A 21,547-nucleotide genomic window follows, 5' to 3' on the forward strand; every position below is an offset into this window, starting at 1 on the left:
ACCTGGGGTGCAGAAAAATGGCAGTAGGTGCTCTGGACTGATCAGTCAAAATGAGAAATATTTGTCTGCAGCAGGAGTTGGTTTGTTTGCCAAAGTGCTGGAGAGCATTACAATAACAAGTGTCTGCAGGCAAACAGTGAAGCATGGTGGAGGTTCCTTGCAAGTTTGGGGTTACATTTCTGCAAATGGGGTTCAAGATTTGGTCAGGACCAATGGTGTCCTTAATGCTGAGAAATGCAGGCAGATATTTATCATGCCATACCATCAGCAGGAATGCACATTCCTGCTAAGTGAGGACTTTTACACCAAATGCCTTGCAAATCATGCTTATTGTACATTACAATTTTCAGTATTAATAAACTGAAGGGTAAAGCAGACACAGAAATATGCATGTTCTTAATCATAAGACCAGAACCTCATAGCCTAGTGGTAAAGCATAAGGTAAAAAAAACTTCCATGATCGGCTCCCCCCACCCCAATACTTGCCTCGATCCAGCACTGTGTGCCTGAGAACAGCAGCACTTCTAGATCCACAAAGAAAGTATGCCGGCGTATCTATTGATACGCCGGCGTAATTTCAAAATTCCCGCGTCGTATCTTTGTTTTGAATCCTCAAAACAAGATTACGTCTTCGTACGCCTTCGGATCTTGGATGCAATTTTTCTCTCGCACTCTCGCTCTCTCTCAGGATCCCCCCTCCTCCTCAGAATTGGCTGCAAGTGCTGATCGAACGTTGGTTTTCCAGCATGAACGTTTGACGGACAGCGATCGAAATTCGACCAGTTCCTGCATATGTATATACTGGGCTTTAAACTTTGTTTATGTTGAAAATGAAAAGCTCTCTCCACATGTTTTGTGTTCTTCTCACAGAAACCTCACATTCCCAGGGCCCCCCCATTAAAGTACGATCTGTTAGCAGAGGCCTTGTGCATCATTGATAAATATAGACAATGTCCAGGGGCATTGTGTATCTCTGATGCGCTTCCTCTTGGTTATATTTTGACTTTTATTTCATTATTCATATTTGTTTGTTCAATGTCTCTTTATGTTTATTTTACTTGTTTGTTTTTCTCCAGTAATTTTGGTTTCTAAAAAAAATTAGTGGGAATTTTTCAGCGGTCCTTGAGATTGGGTCTGGCTGTGATAATTCTACCACAGTTTATACTCTGAGAATAGAATAGTGATTACCGGTACTTCTTCCTGTTAGAAAACATCAGTTTTCTCTGCAAATTCCAGTTGCACTAAAAGAATATTTGTGTGGATGGGATATATTTAGTTGAGAACTATAACAGTGCTTAATTGTAGCCCCCCCCCCCATTCTTTCTATTTAACCACTTCAGCTCCGTAAGGTTTGTGTGCCTTAGGCATACCCGGAAGCAGGCAGTGACGAACCAGTACATTGCTTTGCCTGTGCGTCCCGCCTGTCCACAGTACATTAAATACCCAAATCTAACATATGTGATACTAAAGCTGGATACACACTACAATTTTCTATAGATTTTATTTTTTTTCCCTTCAGATTTACCAAAACCATATAATATGAGGTCAAACCTTAAAGGAGAAGTCCAGCCTGAACTTATTCGGCTGGGCCTCTCTTATCGGTCACGGGAGTGCAATTCATTTTGCACTCCTGTGACTCGTTTTCAGCAGAGAGTGGTCTGAAGTTCGCTCTCTGCTGATGTCACCAGGATCAGTCCTGGCACTGCATAATCCCGACTTAGGAAGTCTGGATTCGCCCGGTGCCTAGACTGATAGGCGTCTCGGCGAGCCGCTGAGATGGCCGTTCCCCACCTCACCACAGCTCAGCGCTCCAACGAGCGTGGAGGAGCAGAGCAGGAGAGATGCTGACTGACAGGCAGCAGCTCTCCACTCGGGAGGAGAGAGAATCGAGCCATCGGTTGTGTTCGGTGGCTTTGTTCTCAGTGAGGAGGTGGCGGAGAACAAATGCAGCATCGGACTGATGCTGAATCCACCTAGGTGAGTATGAATATGGGGTAAAAAAATAAATCCTGTACTTCTCTTTTTAAGAGTTTTTTTTATTTTGATTTGATTGACAGCCTTCCGACCGTCGCATTCAGAGCGTCACGAGTTGCCGAAAGAAGCCGAACATCGGTGCGGCTCTATACGGCGCCTGCGCACCGACGTTCGGCTACTTTCGGGAACTCGTGACGCACTGTATGCGACGGTCAGAAGGCTGTCGATCAAATAGGAACGCCCAGTCCCGCAGACCATACCCGGAAGCCGCGGAGAACATCTATCTCTAAAACGGTATGTACTGCATTGATTTAAAAAAAAACACTGCTTCCCACAATTAGCCTCAATCTAATGTTAAAAATTAGTTTCTCGGGTGAACCCCAGCTTTAACATTGGTACGCCGCAGTTATGCCTCATAGCAGGGGCAACATTATGCCGGGAAAAGCCTAACGTAAACGGCGTATCTTTTCTGCGTCGGCCGCGCGTACGTTTGGGAATTCGCGTATCTAGCTCATTTACATATTTTGACGCAAAATAAGCTTACACGCCCCTAGCGGCCAGCGTAAAAATGCAGTTAGGCTCCGACGGCGTAAGACTTACACCAGTCGGATGTAATAGAAATCTATGCGTAACTGATTCTAAGAATCGGGCGCATAGATATGACGGCTCGGATTCGGACTTACGACGGCGTACATGGCGCTACGCCGTCGTAAGTCCTCTGAGAATCCGGGCCATAATCTTTGAACGGAACTTTCTGAGGTCAATTTGGTTCACTGGCCAAGTGGTTGTAAATTTACACACAGAATTTACACATGATCTCTTGGCTCTGAAAAGCAGGGAGCCGGAGCTGAAGTTACATTAGTGAGGAGAGCGCTGATTGGAGGGAAGGGACACACCCCCTTTACACAGCACACAGGAACAGAGCCGAGGCTGCCAACCACAGGCTGTGACATCGACTGTCACAAACTCATCAAAAGTCACTCCCAAGTCCTGTTATGGAGAATTTTATTATGGAGAAAGTAGCGCACATGAGTGTCACAGGTACATACCTGTGGAACTATACAACACCTTGCACCATTTTGTTTACAATTATACGCTAGTGCTAATTTTAGACTTTGTTTATGTATAGATAGATACCTGCTGCTCAAGTCCTTTTATGTTGTGATGTTTAATATTCTCCTGTATGATGCATTATAACTTGGGATCCATGAAGTGCCAAAAACTGCAGTTCAGCTGCTTTGTTTGCTTTTGAGCTCCATAAAGAAACTCTCGCACAATACTTTCATGATACTCTTGTTGGTGTCTAATTTGATAAATCTTCCTCGTGTTGTTGCATTTACAGTTTATATTAGTAGATGTATCCGGGTCATGAGTCCTGTGATCTAATTGGTTCATGCTACTCATTTTCATATGACGCAAAATCTTCTGTGTGAACTAGCGCTGTCACAGTTTCATTACACAGTCCATATGAGAGAAGCCATGTCTTTCCCATGGGAAAGTCCAAAGGAAGTATTTTCTGGAAGAAGTCATTTAACAAATGGACTTTAACACACCAGGGATCAGAATGACTTGGTCACATGTCTATCCTGTTCAAAGAAACGTCTTTTCTTTATAAACCTGTGATGAGAACCCAAAGAATATTACTCTAGTCTAAAGCTTCTTTGTAGCAATATTGATGGGGGAAAAAAAAGGAAACTACAGGAAGCGTTTTGTTTGCTGCTTTCTGAATGATGCCCAATAACTGTGATTGGTCATATCAAAATGAAATACGTCAGAAGCTTAGTTGGCTTTAATTCAGCCTATCCATTTTTTAATCATTAACCACTTTAATACTGGGCACTTTCACCCCCTTCCTGCCTCGGTTTTTAGCTTTCATTACTGTGACGGTAGTAGAATGATATCCCCGTCAAACATTCCCGTCTTCCCATAAAGAAGATCACCCAATATTCCACGAGGAGGAATATTCCTGGAATCGCCCAATAAGCCACACATGAGCCAAGGTTACTGCTGGAACAAGACACTTTAATGGCAGCATGCTGCTAGGTATATATGCAGTTTACAAGCTAAATCCTCAATCAAAGAACAATGAAATCTCCACCCCATTTCCACAAACAGTGGGGGCTCTCATACAGATTATAGGCAGACACTTCGGCGCCGACTGAAGACACATTTATTTAGATAATGACATCAGTGAAGGTAATTACTAGTTGTAACAGAATACGTTATCTAGACAGCTTGGCCCCGCATATAGAAGAGGTAATTACCACAATGAAGCAATCAGAATAATTAACATGAGCCCCTTCTAATCACAGTAAACAGTAAACACAGGGCTTCTTCACACAACACACGATCAATTACCCTTTAACATACACAGCATTACTAGCAGGGAGAATTAACTGAAGCATATCCTTCACAATTACCTTCACACTTTGAATAACAATTGTGCAGTCATGCAACGCTGTACACCGATGACATTTATTTGAAGACCGATAATGCTTTATTTTTGTGGTATTCAGACGGCACTGGGTTTTTATTGTATTTTTGTTTTTCAAGACCGAAAATATTGAAAAAAAAAGTGTACAAGTTTCTTTTTGTAATTTTTCTTTTTCACGGATGTGTGCTGATGCTGCAATGATGGGCACTGATAGGCGGCGCTGATAATCAGTTAAATACAGATAAGAGGTTAAGTATAAAACTAAAATAATATTATCTATTCTGAACTATCTTGCCATCTTAAAGAAGAACTATGGTGTCACAAAGCCAGTCCAGGTTCTGCAGGGATCCCATTAATTTTAGGTTCAGCCCACATGCCAGCCACTCCCAACCCCTCCACAGCCCGGCGCTCCAGTGAGCACTGGAAGGGGGCAGCGACTGACAGTCATGGTTCTGTGCTCAGAGTGGACCCGAAAACTAAGCGATCAACGGTCTTTGATCGCTCAGTTCTCAGTGTGGAGTCAGCGGACATAGCTGCAGCATCAGATCAATGCTGAATTTGCATAGATATATGGTATGTTTTTTTTTTTTTTAAAAGAGTTTGTATAGCCCAACATTTTTCATAGTTTTGGATATAGAAGGGAGGCTTTACTATCCCTGTTTATATATATATATATATATATATATATATATATATATATATATATATATATATATATATATATATATATATATATATATATATATATATATAATATATATATAATATTTATCTTTTTTTTTTTTTCATGTCCTGTTGGGGAAAACTCCTTTTTTACTTTCTGTCCTGAAGATGAAATAGGAAGTGAAATCTATTGAAAGTGAGGGGATGAGCTATATAAAGTTGTCAGTGGGACAGGTGTGTCCCCATTGGAAGATCTACCCTCGCTTCTTGTTCTGGTGACAACTGTGTTTTAGCTTTTCCATCACTTTCTGTCCAGGTGACTAGCAGAGAAGGCGAATTTGCTAAGCAAATAAGTTGACAGCGCCTCCTTTAGGAAGCATCCTGTGCTGGTAGATACATTTGAGATTGACATTCCTGGAACTATTAGCTGCAAACGATTATTTAGCCAGACTAAATGGGCAGCAGAAGATTAATTTACTTTTAAAGGTTTATTTTAGTGACAGTCACTTTAATAGATATAATATTTGCCAACCTTGTAATTCAGCATTCGGGCCTACCGATTGGCTGCTAGGTCTGGGCACCATCGCAGGGATGCAGATCACATGTTCCACCATACCCGAAAGTGCCTGGTATTCTCAGTGGGTGCTGAGGATCAAGGAGCAGAGAGGAAGCACAGGTAAGGTGAGTATAGGGGGTTGTGGGTCAAATTTTCACTGCCTGGGCACGGTGGCAGTGTATCCATGTGTATTTTTATTTATTTTTTATTTTTTAGTGTTGCTAAACCCAGGACCCTGCATATCTGGTCGTACACAGAAATGCAATTATTTTGGTAAATTTAAACTTTGTAAATACCTTTTTCTCATTAGCAGTATATAGCAATCTTGTGACTTCTATCAGTGTCTGGCCAAGCACTAGTTAAAGCTTGTAGGGTGAGTTTTCAATCTCCTCTGACTGTCCTATGAGGCTGCATGGCCCCTGACTTTCTGTCTGGACAGTGCTAACGGATCCTATGCTGATCATATGCATACAATTTTTTAATAAACTCTCCGGCAATACACACCAAATTGAGCATGTGCAGAGTGCCTCCTATGATTCTGTTCTATTAGCAGATGGTTTGGGGACTCTGGAGGAAGGAGAGGACCAGGATCAAACCTTTTTACACAATGCAGGGGATTAGCCTCTTGGGTTCCACAGTGCGTAGAACAAGCATGCTTTACTGCATATACAGACGGATTTTACTGTTGTGGGTTTAGTAACACAACATAAAAAATAGGAGACCAAAAGTACAATTCAATGTTTTTTTTACTGTTTCTTATTTTCCAGACCATTAGGACATTTTATTTTAACAATAAATCTAAAATATGAATATCATATGAGTTGTACTTTTCCACCATCTCATTAGATATCTCCTAGGTATTAGATGACTTTATGTTATGTATTATTAATGTGTAATCCATATGTTCTGGGAACTGGTGTAGTCCAGGTTTTTTTCAGCCCTGGATGAGTCACTGGACACATTTGTCTGTTATTAAATTCAGGATTCTTTCAGATGCCGATGAGCGGTGTGCACCCTGCAGCAGGCCTTGGCTACGATTCCACACTATATTTTTTAGGAACACTCTACACTAAACAAGTGAAATATGTAGAGATTTCCATACCATATTGAACCTAAACACTTTCCATTTTTTTATGCAATCAGACAGGCCCTTGCACTACATAGTTGAAGGTAACTCTAAAGGAAAATGAACAAGAAAATTGTATAGTGTATGGCCAGCTTAATACAGGAGGTGTTGCTGGGCAGATCACCAGGTAAAAAGCTGAAAGTGGGGTTCCGGGCATACATTTTTTTTTTTTTTTGCAATCTCAATTACATTATTATGGATATTCATAAAAACATAGCTAATAAAGCACGATCGGTACAAAAACTTACCTGATATCATCTCAGGGATTTTGTGGCCAGTTTCCATCATAGCTGTGGGCATTATGAAGCCCAGTTCATGTTTCTTCCTGGATTTTTCGAGAGAGGTGCATGCTGGTTAACCAGCATCCACCTCTCGATCTCGTGCATGCGCCGTTTGTTTGGATTGTTGCCATGACAACGTCCCGCCCCGTTGTTATAACAACGTAGATTGTGTCATTTCCTGTATGGACGATTTTTAGGCGCAGTATTGCCCAGAGACTCCTGGGAAATGAGTGTCATTGTTTCCCAGGAGGCAATGGGGTCTTAGGACAGGAAGTTCTACCACCGCGGACTAGGAACTTGGCAGATTACAAAATCTGCCTAGTAACGGCCATTAAGAAAAGAGTAAAAATACTTTTTTTAAGCTTTTTTTTTTTTTTTTTTTTTTTTTTTTTTTATATACATTAAAGGCTGTTCATAAAGTTATTTTTTAGGGTGGAACTCTGCTTTAATTTTAAAACGAATGCAGGCACCTATTCTATGCATGCAAAATTGTATAACCATTATTGGTCTACTGTGGTTTAGCAGAAACAAATAATACCTGCAGATTCTCAAAACTGTGATTGCATGCATAGAATTACCGTACGTCTTTAAATATAAAGAGGCGAGATTGTTTATGATTTTTGGAAGCCAGCCTGACAGATATGTGAAGAGGCAGGTAAAATACGCAAAAGAAATATTCATATCATTCTTGTTTTTTTTCTGTGGTTATTCAGACCTGTCATTAAAATTCATAGGAATCAACAGGGTGCATGCCACCATTGCAAAGTCATATTAAAGGCGCAATATTAAGGGGGCACAAGATTGTAAAAAGGAGAGCAGGTGGTTAACGGAAGAGGAAAACGGACACAACACAGAAACTATAGTACAAAAAAAGTAGTTTACAGTTTTTAAGTTGCATATTTTGTACAAAAATTGTCTGCACGTTATATACTTCACATTGCTACACTCTGTACATTGTGCTGTACGTTATATACTTTACACAGCAGCAATGTGTAGCGTGCTGTATGTAATAAACGTTGCAGTGCTGCACCTTATATACTGTGCTGTACATTGCTGCACTATGCATACTGTGCATCACATTCTATCCTCCACATCACTGTGTTGTACATGTATAGCTCACACTTCTTTGCTATCTACACATTCTGCTGTGCAGTACCTCCTATATTTCATTGTGTACTCTGTGCTTTGCTGGACATACAGTATTATATTACAGCTTCTCTGTATATTGTGCTTACATTTATGGACTTCAGGCTACTATGTTAGTTTTCACAGTATTTAGGGGTTGCACCCTGTTCCATAAACGGGCTTACCCAGGGCAAGTTAAAACTGAAGAAGAATTGGCACAAGGACACTGCTGACACTTGCACATAATATATAAATGCTTCCATCTTTTTTACAAAGCATGGAGTAGGTTGTCCTTTATATTTCCTGGTCATCTTAATGTGACCTATTTTCTGTTATCGGCCATTTTAGGCCAAAGGAGGCTTATTATATATGTTTTGTGTCATGTCTGTTTAGTAGACGTTTAATGACCCGTGTCGGTGCCAAGATTAGGTTTAGGCCATATTTGGGCAGGATTGAGGTCAAGTTCTGTATTAATCTTTGTGAGTGTGGGCACTTCAGCGTCTGGTGATTTAGGGTCACCCTGGGCTTAATGAATCATTAAGGTCATCATCTATTTCTGCTGCCGTGTTCCCTCTGCAGCTTGGTGTTGGTAGAAAACATTTTAACTTTTTTTTTTAGAATATTCATTTTCTTTACTGATTTTGCAATTTTGCCACATGCTGACTATACACGGTACAAGTCACTTCTCATTTTCATCAGCACATTTTTGGTTCAAACTATACTGCTGCCATTCTTTGCAAGTTTTCCATTGGGGAATATAATCGTCTTTCAGTCTGCTACTGTCAGACTTCAGATCCAATCATTACACACCATGGTAATGTAGAACTATTGAGCTGAGGACTTTTAATTGAATAAATAAACACATTTTATGCTGCGTACACACCATCTGGCTATCGCCCGGCCAAATCGCATCGGACTTCCATCGTAAAAAATAGCACATGTTCTATATCTAAACTCCAATGGAATTCATCGGAATTTCCGATGAAAAAACTCTGATGGGGCTACACACGATCAGGAAATCCGATGGAAAAAGTCCATCAGACTTTTTCCATCAGACATTCCGATCGTGTGTATGGAGCATTAGTCTTTCAGTTGTCCTGCAGGGTGTTTAAAGGAGCCGTACCCTTCCTTTTTGCCCCTTTCCCCTCTCCTAACCCACCCTTCCCCTCCACATTTATTTGCTCACATTTTCTGACCTCTTTGGTCTCTAGCGTTCATTTAATTCTAGAGCGATAAGCCTCGCTGCCCTAGCCATGTCTGCTCATTACAGCCCCAAAAACAATAAGTCCCCCCCCCCCCCCTTTTTTTTTTTTAAAGTGCACTTATCCTAAGCCCAAATTAACTATTCAATTTAAAGTGGGGGTTCACCCAAAAAAAAAAAATGTAACATTAGATTCAGGCAAGTTGTTAGAAGCACAATCGGGTGTTTTTTTTTAAATACCGGTAGTTGCCGTACATACCGTTTTATAGATATATGTTCTCCGCGGCTTCCGGGTATAATCTGCGGGACTGGGCGTTCCTAATTAATTGACAGGCTTCCGACCATCGCATACAGCGCGTCACGAGTTGCCGAAAGAAGCCGGACTGCGAGTCGGCTCTATAAGGTGCCTGCGCACCGACGTTCGGCTTCTTTCGGCAACTCGTGACGCGCTGTATGCGACCGTCGGAAGCCTGTCAATCGATTAGGAACGCCCAGTCCCGCAGATTATACCCGGAAGCCGCAGAGAACATATATCTATAAAACGGTAAGTACGACAACGATTAAAAAAAAAAAACACCCGATTGTGCTTCTAACAACTCGCCTGAATCTAATGTTACATTTTTTTTTTTTGGGGTGAACCCCCGCTTTAATCGGCTAACTGCAATCCAAGTACGTAAAAAATAAAATGCATGCAAAAATGTTCAGTTCATTTTCTTTATAAATCGGCCACGGATTGAGTAGAATAGCCAGTTTCCTGACATTGTGCTGTAGAAATGCTCCATTGTTCTCTGTGTGGAAACAGTAGTCCCTCTGCAGAGGTCCAACAGTTAAGTCAGAGCTACAGCTCTGCAATGAGGAAAGCTCACGTTTACTGATTGAAGGTCTCTAGCGCTGGCTTGGCAGGGTTCATGTTGGCTCTTTGCAGAGAGATCACTGTAGCACACTGGCAGAGCACAAACTTTTTTATGTAAGCTGTGGCTGCTTTTAGGCTCCATTCACGCTTGTGCGACTTGTCATGCAACTTTGGACATCAAAGTTGCATGACAACTCGTTTTTCAATGATAAGCATTCATATATGCACGACTTAAAGTTGAATCGACTTCAAAGTAGTTCATGCACTACTTTGATCTGACTTTCATGCAACTTAAAGGGGTTGTAAAGGTTCGTTTTTCATTTTATAAATGGGTTCCTTTTAAGCTAGTGCATTGTTGGTTCACTTACCTTTTCCTTCCATTTCCCTTCTAAATATTTTTTTTCTTGGTTTTCTTTGTCTGAATTTCTCATTTCCTGTTCCTCCTCAGTAAGCTGTTCTAAATGACTTTCCACCGCTCGGATGATGGTGGAAAGCTTACTGAGGAGAAACAGGAAGTGAGAAATTCAAACAACAAAACAAACATTTAGAAGGGAAATTGAAGGAAAAGGTAAGTGAACCAATAATGCACTAGCTTAAAGGAACCAATTTAGAAAATAAAAGACGAACCTTTACAACCCCCTTTAAGGGCCGTAGACTTTAATGTTAACCCTCAGAAGTTGCATGAAAGTTGTACCTAAATCTTATACAGTGTAACAGTTGTCCATTATGACTGGTGAAAGTTGTATCCAAGTTGCACCCATTCAAAGTCGCACTCAAAAATTGGCACAACTTGGAAGGCGTACAAGTGTGAATGGAGCCTTCGAGAAACAAACGGTATCGGTAACGCTATTGATGCTTTTTCTTTTGGGATATAGTTGGTAAGGATTAAAACCCCTGTCAATTTGATTTTTGCCACCTGTGTCCTGTTGGGGAGATTTCTCGTCACCTTTTGTCCTGTAAACACAAGAAGTGAGAGGAAATCTCTCCAAAGTGAGGAATATGCCAACATAGATTGTTACTGGAAGAGGTGTCCAAGTTTGAAGACTTCCTTCCTATTAATGTTCTGCTGGAGCTTATAATTTTAGATTCTCCCTCCCTTTCAGTCTGGGTGACAGTGGTCACCAAGACATATAGGGCCAGATCCTCAAAAGGGATACGCCGGCGTAACTGCTGTTACGCCGTCGTATCCCTGTTCCTAACTATGGAACTGATCCACAGAATCAGTTTTCCATAGCTAGGCAGAAGATCCGGCATGTGTAAGGGACTTACACTGCCGGATCTTGGGATGCAGTACCGCATCCGCCGCTGGGGGCATTTTGTGTTGAAATGCCGCCTCGGGTATGCAAATTAGCACTTACGGAGAAAAAACGAAGCTGAAAAGCTTCGTGGATCTCCTTAAGTTTTAGTTTGCAAACGCAAAATTAGGGCTGCTTTTACAAAGTGTAAACTGTTTACACCTTGTAAAAACAGACCCTTCTGTCCAGCGACGCGATTTTTTTTTTTTTTGTTTTGAAATTTATTTTTCCCGCCGTATCTTTTTTTTTTTTTTTTTTTCCGACGCAACTTTATTGACCCGTCGCAATCCACAAAGCTCGGCGTAACGTAATTTCGCGCTATGCACGTCGGGAAAATGACGTCACGAGCATGCGCAGTACGGCCGGCGCGGGAGCGCGCCTAATTTAAATGGGAATCGCCCCCATGAAAATAGGAACGCCTTGCGCCGGCGGAATTTAAGTTACACAGCCAAAAATTTCTAGGTAAGTGCTTTGTGGATCGGGCACTTGGGTAGAAATTTTAAGGCAGTGTAACTTAAATGAGAAAAATTAAGTTACGCCGGATCTTTGTGGATTACCCCATAGAGTATTACTTTAACTGGGACACAAGCAACTGCAAAACCTGACAGAAGTCGTAATCCCTCAACATCTATTCAGAACTAACAAAAAAAAAGTTTTAGCTATACTGACTTGTAGACTAAACCCCATCCACTCGCTAGCACCCTGTCCTATAGGTGCTCCCGTAAAGGCCACTAATTTGCTCTCATTGGATAGGGAAGTGGAAATTGAAAAAAGGACCTTTAGTTACAAATTGAAACTAAATCGTGGAGGCACAAAGTGGCTGTTCTTTTAGGTGATACAGGTAGGATTGGTTGGGCCGGGTGCCGGTCCAGGGATCTGGGCGATCTTGACTCCATGGTTGTGATGACGCTGTGCCTGGACTGACTGTGACGTCAGCAGAGAGCGGACTTCAGCCCACTTTCTGCTGAAAACGGGTCACAGGAGTGCAAAACAAATTGCACTCCTGTGACCCATAGGAGAAGTACAGCCAAACAAGCTTTGGTTGTACTTCTCCTATTGATCCTAGCACACATCTGCCAAATGTCAGACCTGTGTGTACTGGACTCGATCCGGCCTCTGTCAAAGGGGCAAGACTGAAAAAGGTCTGCCAATTGACTCTTGATCAGCAAAAGAGCGCTGGCTGGAGTGTTCTGGTGGGGGCATCTCCCTGTCAAAACACTTTAGAAAAGCAGGGTTGATCTTTGTGCTAACATTGGATTGTCTTGAGCTGTCAGTTTTTTTGGGGGTTCAGCCCTGCTAGGTTGAACGATTAAAAAAAACATACTAGTGTGTATGAGGCTTTAGTCTAAGCTGAAACATTCCCTTCTTGCCCTTCGATTCTTTTCTGGAGATCAGTTGGCCAATGTCAATGCAGGGGGCATCCCCATTCTGTGCAAGCAATCTTAGTGAAAATAATGATTTTTCAGGGCCGATTTATAGACCCATGTAACCTAGAGATCAGACCAGGGACAGGGGTGTGTGCATGCAGATGGTGCATTAGTGCCTGTTGATCCTAAAATCGCTATACAATATTTAAAGCGTAGGTCCACACAAAAAGTGTCACATTTTGGCACCTTTCAAGGGGGTGCGGAATATAATTCAGGTATTTGCACCCACTTCCAGAAATATACTCCCACGGGAGTCGCGCCCCTTGGGCCCCCCTGCTGTGTTCTGGGAAACGCATAGGTCCCAGAACACAGCAGGGACCAGTGAGGATGCGCCGCAGGGGATCGGGCAGTGAAGCCACAACGCCTCACTTCCTGATTCCCCTTACTGAGGATGGTGGCGGGGGCAGCCAAGAGGCGATCGATTGCTCGGCTTCGGCTGCCGACATCGCGGGCACCATGGACAGGTAAGTGTCCATTTATTAAAAGTCAACAGCTGGAGTATTTGTAGCTGCTGGCTTTTAATATTATTTTTTAGGTGGACCTTCGCTTTAACATGCAACTGTGTCTGACAATTTCTATCTTGCCTGTGATTCTTAAGGTACCCTAATGTTGGAACAGAATTGCTTCCAGAAAACAAGGATCCGTAACATATTATTTGTATCTCCTAGGATTATTAATGCTTCTATATCTTTAAAAGGATTTCCAACTTGTCGATTCTATGTGATTATACCACCTTGGGTACGTGCCAAAAAAAGGGCACAGTAGAGTGTTGCTAAATTTTGAGGTTCTTAAACATTTTTATCATGAAGAAAAAATGCTTTACAGTAGAGATGAACACCTGAATGCTGTTAAACTTGTTCTGTCATTATTATTATTATTTTTTTCATGGGATTTGTTAAGTTATCTTGTCTGTACATGGTGTTATGACATAGAGTCTTTGATGTTGGTATTAATTAAATTTTATGGCCTGGAAATGATCTGCACAATCTGACTTTGCTGGATTTATATCTTTGCTTTAGCACTAGGTAACCTAATATTCAAAAACCCCAAACATCTGGAGTTACGTGATAAAGTACACAATTTAGAAAACCCCAAACCAAACTTCCTTATATGATTACCACAGATGATGTTGAAAAAAAATGATAAAAGAATTCAAATATAGTTATTAAAAAGATAGGATGTAAAATTATTATCACGGAAAAACCTAAAACACTTTATTAGATTGTAGAGTAACTTTGTACATCAAAACTCCTCATGGCATATAGATATATTAAGCGTTTTTGAAAACAATAACATTGCTGGCCTTGGTAATGTAAAGAGATCCTATTGTATGAGAGAAATCTATAAACTTACTGCCTTTAGTAAATCTCTCTAGACCAGACGTCTCCAAACGATCTAAACCAGGGATCCTCAAACTATGGCCCTCCAGCTGTTGCAGAACTACACATCCCATGAGGCATTGTAAAACTCTGACATTCATAGGCATGATGGGAATTGTAGTTCCTGAACAACTGGAGGGCCGTAGTTTGAAGACCCCTGATCTAAACAAAGGGCCGGTTTACTCTTGTCCTGACTTTATGGGGGACGGACTGTGGCTAGTGGCAGTAAACAATGCCCCATCATTGGTTTTAGTTTAAGGAATAGTGCCCTAATAATATCAGTGGGACGAATGGAACCCCATCCTTGGTGTCAGTGGGAGGAATAGTACCCCATCCTTGGTGTCAGTTGTGGATGCAATAGTGGCCCAAGGGCCGGATAAAGGCATACAAAGAGCCACATCCGGCCCCAGGACCACAGTTAGAAGACCACTGGACTAGACTATATAGATTGTTTGTTTATTTTTTACGTACCATACTGTACACTGCAAGGATGCCATGCTTGTTAGGGTCTTTATCAACAAAATAATATGGTAGCATGATGTGAGACATGGAAGTACATTTTATTCATGCTTTTATATGTTATACCTTTTATGCCTTGCTGGAGGAGGGAGATAAATATCTGCAATGAAAAAGTTTCATATGATTGAAATTGTTAATGGAACTTGGGTTGGCAATCCTTTTTTTAAATGCATTTTATTTTTTCAGGAACCATTTGAAGACGGTTTTGCCAATGGAGATGAAGGAACACCAACTGGGGATGGTGCGACCAATCATGTTGCAGATAGTACAGGAGTGGTGAAATTTGGCTGGATCAAAGGTGTATTGGTGAGTATGTTTGGCGCTGCTGTTTCTTCAAAGCCTCAAAAGTCAGTTTAAATACAAGATATCTGTGTAACTATTGTGATTAAAAAGAACAGAGCCCCCCGTCCCCCCGCCACACCATCCCTATTTTATAAACCTGTATATCTGCAAAGGGAGAACATAAACTATAATGCTTATCTATATCCTTGTGACTTGCTTATTTTGTCACACTTCTGTTGCTGCCCTGTTCCCATACATCCATTTTAAAATGTGATACTATGCATGCAAAAGATGACGCGTATGAGATCATGCACTTAATCTCGCATTGCATCTGTTGGGGGGGGGATACTTTTCCCCCCTTTTCCTTCTTTTCCCCCCTTTTCATTTTCCCCCTTTTTTTCCTTCTTTTCCCCCTTTTTTCCTTCTTTTCCCCCTTTTTTCCTTCTTTTCCCCCTTTTTTCCTTCTTTTCCCCCTTTTTTCCTTTTCCCCCTTTTTTCCTTCTTTTCCCCCTTTTTTCCTTCTTTTCCCCCTTTTGCCTTTGCATTTTCCCCTTTGCATTTTCCCCTTTGCATTTTCCCCTTCCCCACCTTTTGCCTTCTTTTGCCTTCTTTTGCCTTTTCCCTTCTTTTGCCTTTTCCCTTCTTTTGCCTTTTCCCTTCTTTTGCCTTTTCCCTTCTTTTGCCTTTTCCCTTCTTTTGCCTTCTTTTCCCTTTCTCAGAAATTTCAGAGGGGAAGCATTTTGCATGACTGCTCGCCAGTCTCGGAAATGACTACTTTTGACCACTCCTCTGTGCAAACATTTTTTAATCCCACCAAAAAATTTCAGCGAGATTCGGAAAAAAACTTTGACAGGGCTAATTTCTTCTTTTTCAGCTATTCCTCAGTGGGATATGCTAGTGAGATCAATATTTTTGTGTTGAAAGATCCATGTACAGTTTACGTTTCAGACAGATGGCCTCACATTCTCATCAAGCACACTTTGATAAGATGCAGACTTTATGGCTGCAAGCTCTTCAGGCCCTGAAGTGGCAGAGCAACCGACCATAACATCTGTCCACAGCACATTGTTCGCAAAGGCCTAGTCCTCGCCTATATGTTCAATGGCAAAATATAGGCTTGTTCTAATATCTTTTTTGGAGGATTTTTCCTGGCATAAGTCCTTTTGTGAGTTAACTTGGTACAATCTCTTTCAAATTTTAGATACAGCCACTTTGACACACTCTTGAAAAAGTTATTTGCAGATCTCACAAGTACATTTTGGTGCTCTTGCAGGCTTCTTTTAGTGTACCACAGTCAGCTCATGGGCTGAATTTGCTGGGCCAGAAAGTCCTGGGTGAATTAACAATGTGAAATGTACATCGCTTGACCATTATAATTTTTACAGCGGATAAATTGATTTCAAATAATTTGGCTCTTATTAAAGTGGTTCTAAAGGCTCAAAGTTTTTTACCTTCATGCATTCTATGCATGAAGGTAAAAAACCTCCTGTGTGCAGCAGCAGCCCCCCAAATACTTACCTCGGCCCTATCGTAATACAGCGATGTGCACAAGAGCCTCGGCTCTCTAGGTATTCTCCTTCCTCTTTGGCTGGAACAGCAACAGAAGCTATTGACTCCTGCTGCTGCCAATCACAGCCAGTGAGCAAATGAGAAGAGAGGGGGTGGGGCAGAGCCACAAGTCTGCGTTTAAAAATACATGCAGAACAGTGGCTCGGGAGTGAGCCTACTTGGGTGTCAACACAGCAAGCTTTTTTTGCTCTGGGGGCAATTGGCAGGAGGGAGGGGCCAGGCGGACCCGAGAAGAGGAGGATCAGGGCTGTTCTGTGCAACACCACTAAACAGAGCAGGTAAGTAAAACATGTTTGTCATTTAAAAAAAAAAAAATTACCTTTTAATATCCTGTTAGATCTTTTGCCAGACACATAGGCATCCACAACCTTCTTTCAGAGGGACTAATGCCTTGTACACATGGTCGGACTTTTAACAATGCAAAAGTCCGCCGTGAGTTAGTCGAAAGTCCGACGTAAAGAAAGAGAACAGGTTCTCTATCTAAGGTCGGTCGGAATTCTGAAAAAAAAAGTCAGATGGAGGCTACACACGGCCGGACTTTCCTAGAAAAAAAAGACTGTCAGACTTTTTTTTCTCGGAAAATCCAGCCGCGTGTACAAGGCATTAGAGAGCTATTTTGATCTTAGCATGATGGCACCACACCTATCAATAACCAAGAGAACACAAGACCCTAGACATCTAAAGGGTTAAATAAGAAAGGTTCCTCCTGTATTCTCTGATTAGGAGAATAAATACACAATACATGAAGAGTGATCAGATGAATTGCAATTCGTTACAAAGTCCCTCTTTGCCATGAAGATGAACTTGATCCCATAAAAAACATTTCCACTGCATTTGTAAAGAGGGCTTCTAGGTGCCCAAGAAAGTCCAGCAAGCACCAGGACTGCCTCCTACAGTTTATTATGCTGTGGGATCGGGGCACCACCAGTGCAGAGCTTGCTCAGGAATCGGGCAACAGGCAGGCGTGAGTGCAACTTTTGGAGTATGTCCTGGTGTAAGAAACCTTGTCCAGAGAAGAAAAGGCGAGTGCTACCATCAGTCCTTTGTCATGCCAATAGTAGAGCCTCCGAGACCATTTATATGTTGGGTTGCTTCTCGTGCCTTCTAATGCCTTTTCCAGCATGATGTAGCACCTTGCCCCCCCCCCCCCCCTCCCCCAAAGAAAAAGCTAAGAAAAAGGCATAATGCGCTAGTATGCATGCATGCATGCTAGAAGCCTTCTCAGCGGCACCCACACATGTTCCCTGGTGTTTCTGCCAGTGATGTAATCGGCACAGTATACAGTAAATCTCTCCTAACTGTGCAAGTTTAAGAGATATTTACAGTACCTACTGCTAAGCCTTATTATAGGCTTACCTATGGGTACAAACAAGGGGAGTTTACTTCCTCCTTTAATCCCATTGAGAATTTTGTGGTCAATTCTGTGTGGGTGAGTGAACAAAAAACCCCTACAAAGTCAGACAAACCCCATATTGATTATACAAGAATGGGCTGCCATCCATTGGGATGTGGCCCAGAAGTCCAGAAGTTGATTGACAGCATGCCAAGGCGAATTTCAGAGGTCTTGAAGAAAAGGGTCAACACTGCAAATATAGATTATTATTTATTTATTTTTTTAATAAATGTAATTGTCAATAAAAGCCCTGGACACTTATGAAATGCTTGTAATTTCCGGTATACCGTAGCAACATCTGACAAAAATATCTAAAACCACTGAAGCAGCAGACTTTGTGAAAATTAATATTTGTGTCCTTCTCAAAACTTTTGGACACGGCTGTATATAAGCATGCTCATGTCTCTGCTGTATTAAAGTGAAATTTCACTTAAAAAAAGAAAAGTACCACTCGGCCTCCTTTTTCCCCTCCTCTATCACTAGTCACTAGGATCCCTGGGCTGGTGAGTACTTATTTATTAAAAGTCAGCAGCTACATTATTTGTTATTTATTTTCACACAACTTGGGATCTTCTTTAAAGTGGAATTCCAGGCATCGCCTAACTAAACTTAAAAATGCCCCCCCCTCATAACACCTATTCTGACCAATTTGTATAAGAAAGCTCTGTATAATACCTTTTTTCAGGCCGCTCTGGTCTGGTCACTTTGTCAGCCAGCGCGGTTGCAGGGGAGAGCGCTCAGATAATGGCTAGTAAGGCCCCATGTACACGGGACACCACTAAACGTACGTTTAGAGGCAGTTTTTCAACTGCCCCTGAACTCGTTCAGTGTTATCCTATGTGACCATGTACACAGTCTTGTTTATTGCCGTTTTTAGGCATTTGCGTTAAACAGCATTTCTTTGAAAGCAAAAAAATGGGCTCAGACATAGATTTCCACGTTTCAGACACTAAACGCGGCAACCTGCTTTTAGCAGCGTTTCATTTATAGCCGTTTTTGGCCACACTTCGAAAACAAACGCAGCTAAACGCGGCAAAACTGATGTTTTAAACGTGGGTTACTATCTGTCAAGTTTAATAATTTAGGAACAGTTGTAAAAGCTTCCCGTGTACATGGAGCCTAAAGCTTGGAGTGGTGATGTCGCCCATAGATTTACTATGGCCCATGCATTGTGCTCCTTCCTCACTCCTGAAGCCATGCTGGCTGACACAGGGAGCTGGATCATGTGATTGGAGCGGCATGATAAAGCAGTATACAGATCTTTCTTACACATCATTTTGCGTAAAAAAAAAGAGCATTTATTATTTGTCTTGCACTGGAGCCTGTAAAGCATTTCAGCAGATCACGTGTGCAATATACCAGAATCCTGCAGACTTTCGATACACTGTCTGCCTGTACCTCCGATATGGGCAGGCAGTTACTGAATTGCAGGAAGAATCGGTGAACTAAGAGGACACTCACCAGCACCCCTGCAGTTCATTGAGATCTATAAGTCCTCGGACATGGTGGCTGATGGTAGTTGTATTTCATTCATGCACTGACCTGTAAGTGAATTATGTGGCTGTGTTGGCGCAGCCCCACTGTTTTTAAATTATGACAGCGTGTGGGGAGAGGATCCCCTGTCACTGTCATGGGGATGGGGGAGAGGATGCCGGAAACTGAAACATGTTACATGTTTCGCCCTAAAGACAATTTGCACATGTCATGTTCCAGAGGTGAACTTGGCCTTTGAGATTAGTTGGGTAGTACCTGGAATTACACTTTAAATCTAAATGGGTAACTTCTAGTATGTGTGCTCAATTTCCAGCTGACTACGTTTTGCAGGTTCTTAATTGCAGTGCCTGTTTTTTTCACATACCATTCTACCATGCAGATTTGGAAATCTGGGTGACTTGAAATAACTTTTGGGTCTCATGTCTAAAAGAAGAGCTCTTTGTTGTTGTTGGCTACTGAATTCTATCTGTGGTTATGCTAGGGCCGTTTAGAAGGTCCTATTTGAGTGGTTGCAATGAACTGTACAGGTTTCGGCTTTTGGATACTGCAGTGCATAAGGGTTGTTCTGAGTCATTAAATCCGTGTTAAAAACTCATCTGTCACTATGATCTCACACACACAACTAATTTTTAATTTAACATTTAAGACTTCACTAAACTTTAGTTATATCTATGAAGGCCATGTAACTGTTCCAGATATTACCACTTTCTATAGCATGGGACGCACCTTTTTACCTTTTGTGTTTCATGCGCTCTGTTTGTAGGTACGATGCATGCTGAATATATGGGGCGTGATGTTGTTCATCCGGTTGTCGTGGATTGTTGGGCAAGCTGGAATCGGTAGGTCCTTTTTATTCATGGTTTTATTATATGAAAGATTATTTCCTAACTTCCTCAGTAAAAAACAAAACATCCCAAAAAAACTGATTGGCTGAATTGTAGCCTTAAGTTTCCTAAGCCAGCCGAATGTTTAACCCACTTCTGAAATTCCAGACATCTCTGAGTAATATAAAAGTAATTTTTGCTGTGTTGCCAAAAAGGGGGCTTTGATGTATTTCCTGCACATAGAAGAAAAGCTTTGTTATATATGACAGATACTTTGTTCACATGCTAGCTGGATCTGCTTTTCTTCTTTGAAGAAAAAGGATTCGTGATATGAAAGAAACATGGCCATCTTTTTAAAAATGCTTTTTTTTTTTTTTTTTTTGCTTTTTAATGAAATCCAAACAAGTACTACTAAGAGACACACACACACACACACACACACACACACACACACGTCTTTAGGTTTGCATCCACTAGGACTATGTTTACAACTATGTGTTGCATTGGCTCAGAAGTAAATGCAGGCATAATGCACAATACTGCATTTAAAGTGTATGTAAAGTCGGAAGTTTTTTTTTATCTTAATACATTCTGTGCATTAAGTTAAAAAAAATTCTGTGTGCAGCAGTCCCCCTAATACTTACCTGAGCCCCACCTCTCTCCAGCAATGTCCACGAGTGCCTCTGCCATCCGGAACTCTCCTCCTGATTGGCTGAGACCCAAGCAGCAGTGGGAGTCAGACTCCTGCTGGTGTAAGTCAAATCCTGTGAGGCAGGAGTGGGGGGTATAGCCAAGCCGCATTTTGTGTGGTTAGACCAATATGTATTTTTCTACATATTTTTGGTAAAAAAAAAAAAAACACAATAAGCGTATATTGATTGGTTGGCGCAAAATTTGTAGCGTATACAACTGTGTCGTAGGAGGAGTTGTTTATAAAGCTTGTGATGCCTGATATTTATTTAGTTTTGTAACATTGCTGAGGCAGGCATACAAAGTTATCAGTTTTGTCCTCCTAACATGGCATGGTTTGGAAATCTTTTATGGCATTAGTAACAAGAAGATGGCAATGTGTAAGAACAACTTATCCCACCACATTCACTGCCTTATCACTAATCTGTTCAGTTGGGATAAGCTCCCAGAATTTGTATTGCA

General features: G+C 41.5%; 1 protein-coding gene across 2 annotated transcripts in view; it reads left to right on the forward strand.

Annotated features, from left to right (window-relative positions):
- Positions 1-21,547, forward strand: part of SLC12A2 (solute carrier family 12 member 2) — a 151,994-nt gene that overhangs the window by 48,927 nt on the left and 81,520 nt on the right. For both annotated transcript variants that reach the window (XM_040344823.1, XM_040344831.1), the window contains exons 3-4: positions 15,020-15,139; positions 20,335-20,410. In XM_040344823.1, coding sequence (XP_040200757.1) covers positions 15,020-15,139; positions 20,335-20,410 — 196 coding nt within the window. The remainder of the gene's footprint in view (positions 1-15,019; positions 15,140-20,334; positions 20,411-21,547) is intronic.

This window comes from Rana temporaria, chromosome 1 (assembly GCF_905171775.1).
Source record: "Rana temporaria chromosome 1, aRanTem1.1, whole genome shotgun sequence".
Classification (NCBI taxonomy): Eukaryota; Metazoa; Chordata; class Amphibia; order Anura; family Ranidae; genus Rana; species Rana temporaria.